The sequence below is a fragment of the Haemaphysalis longicornis genome, unplaced genomic scaffold, assembly GCF_048455015.1.
Source record: "Haemaphysalis longicornis isolate Haplotype H1 unplaced genomic scaffold, Haemaphysalis longicornis Haplotype H1 scaffold_1, whole genome shotgun sequence".
NCBI classification, from domain to species: domain Eukaryota; kingdom Metazoa; phylum Arthropoda; class Arachnida; order Ixodida; family Ixodidae; genus Haemaphysalis; species Haemaphysalis longicornis.
The window spans coordinates 316689346-316697393 of NW_027526203.1; the positions used below are offsets into that span (position 1 = coordinate 316689346).

At 47.0% G+C, this 8048-nt stretch overlaps 1 protein-coding gene across 1 annotated transcript; it reads left to right on the top strand.

Annotated features, from left to right (window-relative positions):
- Positions 1–4442: 4442 nt before the first annotated feature.
- Positions 4443–5805, top strand: LOC144170297 (uncharacterized). Its single transcript, XM_077700004.1, has 4 exons — positions 4443–4559; positions 4623–4717; positions 4789–4862; positions 4950–5805. The coding sequence occupies exons 1-4, from the start codon at positions 4443–4445 to the stop codon at positions 5006–5008; spliced, it is 345 nt and encodes a 114-aa protein (XP_077556130.1). The 3' UTR covers positions 5009–5805.
- The last annotated feature ends 2243 nt before the right edge of the window (positions 5806–8048 follow it).

The following is an 8048-nucleotide window of genomic DNA, read 5'->3' on the forward strand; positions in this document are numbered from 1 at the left end:
TAGGACGAAAAGAGGAGAAAAGTTAGGGAGATTTGTTCTTTTTTAGGATGGGAGAAACAAGTTGGAGGCCAAATTGAGCAGGGAGGGTGCCGAAAGACCAGTAGAAGTTGCAAAGTCAAGGTGGCGCGAGCGCTGCCTCTCGGCTACGTTTCCGATAGCCTGGTATGTGATGCCGTCAGCCCCGGGCGCACTTTTCCTTTTTGCATTTTGAATGGCCCACACGAGCTCGGCCGCCATGAAAGGAGCTTCAAAAGCTGTGCTCGGGGGGGAAGGCGCCCGCGTGGCGTCAGATTCTTCGTTTTGGGCTGCGGCAGTGTTTGCGCGAGAAAGCTCGACCGCGTTTTTTCCCACTTGCTATGGAAAGGGCGAGGAGGGGGGGGGGGTTGTATGCGGGGGGTCTCGGAGAGAGCGCGAAGCAAGTGCCGTGCATTCGCCCCTGTTGCCCCCCCGAGCGCGCCGCATACTCCCTCCCAGCTTCTCCGTACTTGCTTAGCATATCGTCTGACAAAAGCGGCGGCGGCGGCGGCGGAGGAGGAGGACCGGAGGAAAACATCCTCGCCCTCTCCGACGGGGAGCTGGGTTCCCGTGGTTCCCGCGCTTTTCATTCGCTCACTCGCTCTTTGCTCGGCTGTTGTGACCACAATTGTCTCATACTGAGCTGCTCGAAGGAATTCGAGTCTCGAGAGACGGGAAATCGACGGTTGGTGTTCGGATGGTGTTCGGTTCCGGTCTTCGGCTGCACCACACGGTTCTCAGATCACCGATCGGCTTCACGTCAAGGACCCGGCCGTATACTTCTACTTCAATAATTACCATCAATCTCTGTTCAAGGTATTTCTTTTTTGCGATTGTGGTCTCTGTTCAAGGTATTTCTTCTTTGCGATTGTGATGCTACTCGCGGCTCCAAATTGCTGCTTGGTATTTTCTTCCAGTTTTCCTTCTGAGATCGACTGCCAGTGAATACATCACAAAAACTTCATCCCAGCCCCTTGATCAACGTCTCAAGTAGCAGGTAAGAAACTATCATAATGTCAGCAGTAAGCTGAAGCTAACCAAGAAATACGACATTTTCTTGCAGGACAACTAGCGTTTTCTCCAGATTCTGCCATTCCAATAAGGGTACCTAGAATTTCGTTCCTTTTCCCTTTATTCAAATGTATATTCTGCTGCCGCTGCTGCGAAGTTTGCTGCCGCTCTTTCTGCTGAAGAAACAAGCTTTCTGGATCAAACGCAAGATTTCAACTGGTGGCCCAACTTCTCAGATGCAAATTTACAGAACACGTTAACATGAATCCAAGCACGTGCCTTCTTTTGCATTTTTTTAGACTAAATTTGCCTTTGCTTTTCCGGCCTGTTTCTTCTTTGTGGGTTTATTACATTTAAAATTTATTCTCTGCTTAAGTTTTCACGGCTTCAAGTTGAATCACATTATTTGCTGAAATCTTTGCTGTGTTTTTCTCATGTCTCATTTTAGCTGCACATTTAAGAAACGATTCATATATGCACGCCTGTTGATGGTAAATTTGTATGTAAAGTATTTGACCTGCCCGGTTGATTGCAATTTTCTTTTAACCTGTCACTCTTTCAATAGGCAGATGGTGTAAGCAGCTGTTTCAATAATAGCCATTTAACAAGCGTTTAACTGGTGCTTTTTTTAAATGTTTTCTAGGCCTTGGACTTCCAGCAAGGTTCATCTGGTGGATATTGAAATGATTTTGAAATAAATACCATTTTTCTTTTCAATAAAAATTGGGGATGGTTTCATGTCACTAATAATAATATATAAATAGTTATATAATAATAGTATAAGGTCCTGAGAATGCCTCAACATGGCATCAAATGGACATTACATGATGTCGTCCGGATATCTGTGAAATGTCCACAGAAAGTTTCCATGAATTTTAAGGACATCCTGTGGATATCCAGACGAAAGTATTTGTGGATGTCTATTCCGAGGCAATAGGGACATCGCCTGAATATCCTGTGGACATAACGTGGGCGTTCACGGATATCCTCTGCACATTGGATATCAGGGAAGTTACATTGAATGGACATCCACAAGATGTTTTGTGGTTTGCTGGGTAGTTCCGTCGGACGTAACTATAGTTCTCAATTTTGGGTTACGTCAGACGTAACTCTAGAAACTGGCTTAAAGGAGCCATGAAGAGAAAACACAAGTTTGGTTCATTCAAATAATTGTCTCGTTAGAATCATACTGACACCACTTTTAACGTAAACTTCGCTCAAATAAGCTACATAATTAGGAAAAACAGGAATGGTCATGCGACCCACCAGCTCATTTCCCGCAACAGAACCTGTGATGTCACATGGGCTAAGCTCTGCGATTGGCGGAGGCTGGCAGAAGCAGACGCAAATTAGGTAGAGCTTACAAACTAGACGAACGAGCGATTTGCGATTAAATTTAGGGCACATTCTTTACAAAGCAATAGGAATGATGGGACAAACAGTGGAAGTTACGAAAGCACATGTAAACATAGAAGTACTGATGCGTTCTGCTGTTCGTACTGCGCACGGCATGCTTTGGTTTAGCTGCACAGCACTACGGGGCTTGGGGTTGTCTCAGACGACACTGGCCGATTGACGCAAGCAACGGTGTCTTACGTGACCCCATTTGTTGAGCGAGCACTGTTTCAGGGAACGAATATTTTCTCCCAGAACAAAAACAAGCCAGGTTTAAATGCGGGCAAAAACAAACCAAACGCTTGCCACGGTATGGTGGCGCCATCTAGGTTACGGAACGTAAAGAAACGCGGGAACAAACCAACACCGCTACAGGGTGGAGACAACCTTTGAACGGTCCCGTGCCGCCGCAATTGGGCCAACGGGCTCAACGCGTTATTCTTTTCGTTTCCCACGAGACCTAGCAACGCGAAACAGACAATATGATTCAAACTTCTTCAGTAAACCGCGTTGCGGCGATAATTTTAGCGCGGTTTTGACACAATGACTTGCTTCGGCGGCGAGCGAGCAACCGAACATGGCGGCGCCAGCTTACGTGTCTCTACCCTGTACGGCGGATGCGTGAATGAAGGTACTCTAGGCTGCAGAGAGTAGCGTATAAGGGGAGGAACGGCTGGAAACGCTGATTGGTTAACAGAAATCAACGCTCAAGAAGGCGATCCGTCTCCCTAGGCGACCCAGGGTGCCTAGGGAACCAAAAAAGGTCCCCAGAAAGGTCCCTGGCCGTACGGCGGCGCCACCGCGCTGCGGCCGCGGCCGACCGGCCGAGCCTGCCGGTTCATTCATTCCAGGGCTCGCAAGCTTGGACGTTCCCTGTCTTCCCTATAGGCGGCGTAAAAATCGACGCCCCACGTGACCAACCTTGACCAACCTAAAGCGCTGTTTTCGACCATCAAGCCCACCAGACGGCGCAGGCAAAATGTTACTTTTGGTATAGAATACAAAACATTCATTCCGTGACTCAAAGAGCCCACACAGTTCGCTTACAATGTGTTATTTAAAAATACTATTAACAAGTTCCGCATCAAACATCCGTTGAGCAAAAATGTACGCAACTTTTTACGAACAGCCGACTGGTGCACCACCTTGTTTCTGAATTCGCAACCACAAAGCCGCCAATTCAAATTGAAACCGCTGCAACGGCCGACCGTTTCAATGTGCGCGGAGCACCGGTTTCGTGACTGTTATTGCTGTTATGTGCTTTTGCGTCCATCAGTTGTTGAGAGGACTGGCAAAACACGAGAATTGAGTGCTTGTGGAATGACAAATGTGGGAAATTCCGCATCGGAAGGCAGCTGTCGGGCCAGAATATTCGATTCTTCAAACAGAAGGTGAGTGTTATGCACTCCGCTAGAAAGACGGTGCAAAGGAAACCGTTGTCGCCGTCAATACTTCATTTGTGCCCTTCGTTCGAAATCTTAGCGCAAGTGAACGAGTTGTTATGGCAAAAAAAAAAATGTTGTCACGAAAGCGACGTACAATTGCAGCGATCGAAATGAAATGATGTCCTGGCCTCTGTAAACTTGCGGATGTCAATAAACGATTTGTTCTCACTTGCTGCTCACTGTGGTCTGTGCCAGTCGAGGCCATCTGGTCACCTGGCGTAACATCACTTCACTAGCGCGGCGCAAGTAAACACGCGACCAGCGTGCCAGCCAGGAGCCAGCAGGAGCAGCCACGGCCGGACTCGACGCCCCTTTCGCGCGCGGGAGGAGGAGAGTCGAGTCCGGCCGTGGAGCAGCGAGCCGGCGGCCGCCGTGCGAGGGCAGCCATGTTATTAAGGAGCTCAAGCGGCCTGTGCAAAAAGCATCCGCCATGTTTACAAAGCCGTGTTTACAGCGCCATCAAGCGGGCGTACTGGGTAGTTCACGACGCCGCCACTACGCTTTTTCTGGCACTACAGGCAAAGCTAGACCTTTGCTTCTCTAAAATCCTCCCTGTTCTGTGTTCATTCGGCTCCGATGCTTGCGGCGGGCGGTTGCGCGACGTGCTGCTCGCCGGTGCCCACTTTTTTGGCGCGAAAATTGCTTTGTCATCGCCCGTCGGAACGAAATCGTGGTTCTGCAGGAAATCTCAAGGTAGCAGTACATATTCCCGGCAAAAGTTTTGCCCCCTTTCTTATTTTATTTTTTTTTTTCCAGCTGCAGCAGGTGCACGACGTGCTGCTCGCCAGTGCCCCTTTTTTGGCGCGAAAGCCCATCGGAACGAAATTATGGTTCTGCACAACAATCTCAAGGTAAGCAGTACATATTCCCGTCGAAAGGGTTTTGCTTTCATGTGTTTTGCCTTTTTTTTTTTTTTTTTCAGCTGCAGCAAAACGTGCCACCCCATGGCACGCCGTGATGGTTTTCGCGCGCTGAGCCTGAGCCGCAAGGACGGAGGTAAAGTAAAGCCTGCGCAGCAGCGATCTGCTAAAAAATGGACGTTGCGTGTGAAGCTGGTGGCCGTTATCTTTTCTTCTTTTCAAGGTGCAGTACGTGGCGATCCATCGGCGGCCGCAGGGGACCGCAAGAATCTAAAAACCTAGTACGGAGGTAAAGTAAAGCCTGCGCAGCAACGATCTGCTTAAAAATGGACGTTGTGCGTGGACCTGGTGGCGGTGATCTTTTGTTCTTTTCCAGGTGTAGCACGTGGCGTTCCATCGGCGGCCTCAGGGAACCGCAAAAATCTAAAAACGAAGGTAAGGCACGCTCTGCTGCTGCAAACTGACCATGGCATTGTGAACGAATTTTTTTTTTTTTTCGCGTGGAGTTGGTGGCGGTGATAATTCTTCTTTTCAAGATATAGCACGTGGCGTTCCCTGAGCAGCCCCAGCAAAGGACCTCAAAAATCCGAAAACCAAGTTAAGCCACACAGCAGCCCGCGCTGCTGGAAACTGTCCTGTGTGTACACAATATTGTTTTTGTTTTATTGCTTTCCTTCCCTTTCAAGGTGCCACCTGGAGTACGGCTATCACCGCAGCAACTGGTATTACGCGCAGCAAAATTCTGGAAAGCAGGCTGAAAACTGGCGATTTAGGCAAAGTGGCACTTTTGCTTGGCGTGACCACAGAAAATTCTGCCGTGTCGTCGTCCAGCGTGGCAAAATTTGGACCTGAAGAAAATCTGCAACAATTTCGAGCTAGGTAGCAGGCAGCTAAAAGCCGGTGATTTACGTAAAGTGGCATCTCCTTTTGACGCGTTCACAGAGCAAAAATCTGCTTTGTTTTTGTCCGTGAAGTAAAAATAATTGCGTATCACGAGAATTAGCATAATAAGAGTCGGAATGAATTTTTGTGTTTGCTTGTTCGGTGTACTTGAGAACAATAAATCTGTCAAGTGCTTATCTGTGGTCTTTCCTTCGTGGTATGATGAGCCCCACTGGGCGTTTATATGTTCCACATATAATTATGACCGTCAAGAGGCAGTTCACCCCCGCAAGGACTTGTGGGCTGCTGCAATGCTTTTTTTTTTTTTTTTTACTAATTTAATTTTATCAACAAACGAGCTATTGCGCTTCCGTTTCTATCCCATGGCCCCCGGCCAGCTCTATATGGGATAAACATGTCGGAAAAATAATACCAGCTGCACTTTATTCTGGCACAGAAGGATGGTGGCAGGCATGCTGTTATTGTGTGAACTTCATGCTAGCATTATGGCAGAGCTATCAAATGAAACCAGATGACCCACTGCGATAATGCAATCAGTTGTTGGTGGCTTGCAACTTCACCTAGTCCCTGTGGTGTCCCGAACAGAGCACGAAAACATAGCTGTCAAGCCCCCCCCCCCCCCCCCCCCTTTATTTAAATTCTTTTCTTGTTTAATAAGAGGTTTTCATTGAACATGTCGAACCTAAAACATCATCTTGGTGCACAGCCTAGCGGTACTTCAGTCGCAACACGTACCTGATCGTGCAAAGTGCATGCCACACAAGCTCATAGCATGTGGTTGTTGCATTGACGACTTAAACACAAATCGTTAATTTAGCCATCTGTGATGAATGCAGAATTGGCAATGTTTCATAGCACTGTTTGACATAGAATTTGCAAGCTTCGTGTTATAACGAGTCTTTGGGAAGCTTGCCATTAAATGACCTGCCATCAGATACAAAGATGCATGACTGAGTATGCTAATAACTGCAGAGGAGCATTTCTAGCCAAAATGCTTGCATCTGCCCCTATAACCTCACACCTCTCTTTTGTTATTAGTTTTTAACACTGAGTAGTCGACACCCTCCTTCATGTGTTGTGTTTTCATTCCTGCTGGCACATCGCCAGGCACCGTGCCCCAACAAGGGCAGATTAATGTTGTCTTGCACACTCCAAAAAGGCCAACCTGGCACATTTACTGGCTCCACTGTCCAAATGCGATAAGAAGTGAATGCTAAGCATCAATGGAAATTTACCCGCCGCAGTGGCTAAGGCGTTGCGCAGCTGAGCACGAGGTCATGGGTTCGATTCCCGGCCGCTGCGGCCGCTTTTCTGATGGAGGCAAAAAGCAAAAATGCCCGTGTGCACGAGATTTCGGCGCACGTTCAAAATCCCCAGGTGGTCAAAATTAATCCGGAGCCCTTCACTACGGCATGCCTCATCGCCTGTGTTGCGCCGGCGCATTAAACCCTTCAATCAATCAAATCAATGTAAATTTTTTGCGGTATCACAAATTGGCTCTCTTGAACATTCACAGTTGAGCACTGCCTGCTGTTGGATGGTACTTTTAACAAAGATAATGTTGATGCATACTGAAACACAATGCTCCAGTTCTGCTGTAATTATTGAACAAGTAAAAGGAGTTTTGGGTGATACAGAACGCCCAGGCTGACATATCTTGTCACTGACAGTACAGTAGGCTCTCAATAACTTGAAGTCACTTAATTGGAAGTAATGTGCTGGTTCCGGCAATTTTACATGCAATTCAACGGAAGAAATTGCTTAATAATTTGAAGCTAGAACCCATTATATTAGTTAATTGGAAGTTATATTGAATAGAAACATCAAGGTGACTGTCATTTCTCGATAAAAAACCATTTTCAAGTGTCGAAACAGCGCCCTAATTGTTCTCTACTGATGTCGGTGCCATCACAACTAAGGTAGTGCACTGTTGATAAAGCAGCAGGCTAGTTCAGACTCGCGCCAATGTTCACATCTCTTGTGAGGCCCTCAACCTTCTTTGTTTCTCACAGCACTGTGTGAGCAGTTAGGTGAACATTTGAGGCTTTGATTTTAGCGATAAGTCTGCACTATCACGACAACCCATGACATATAAGCTCGACTTCACAACAAAAGTCAAGATTCTGAACGAAATGAAAAAGAGAACGAGTTGCGGACTAATGACAATGCTGTTCAGGTGCATTTTGTTCAATTGAATTGTGGTCCCTGTGGACTTCGTATTATTGGGAGTCAACTGTGCCTTCAAGCATGAAAGCAGTACTGAAGCTGGATGTTTGCTTCTAGGTGTGCTCAGACAATAAAACATACAACATATGCGTTGTAAAACACCTATATACGCTCTTTGACTAGAGCTTCTTGAGTTCAATTATCAAATCAAAACTTTATTTTATAGGAGTGAAAGTGAGGGAACAGGAATTAC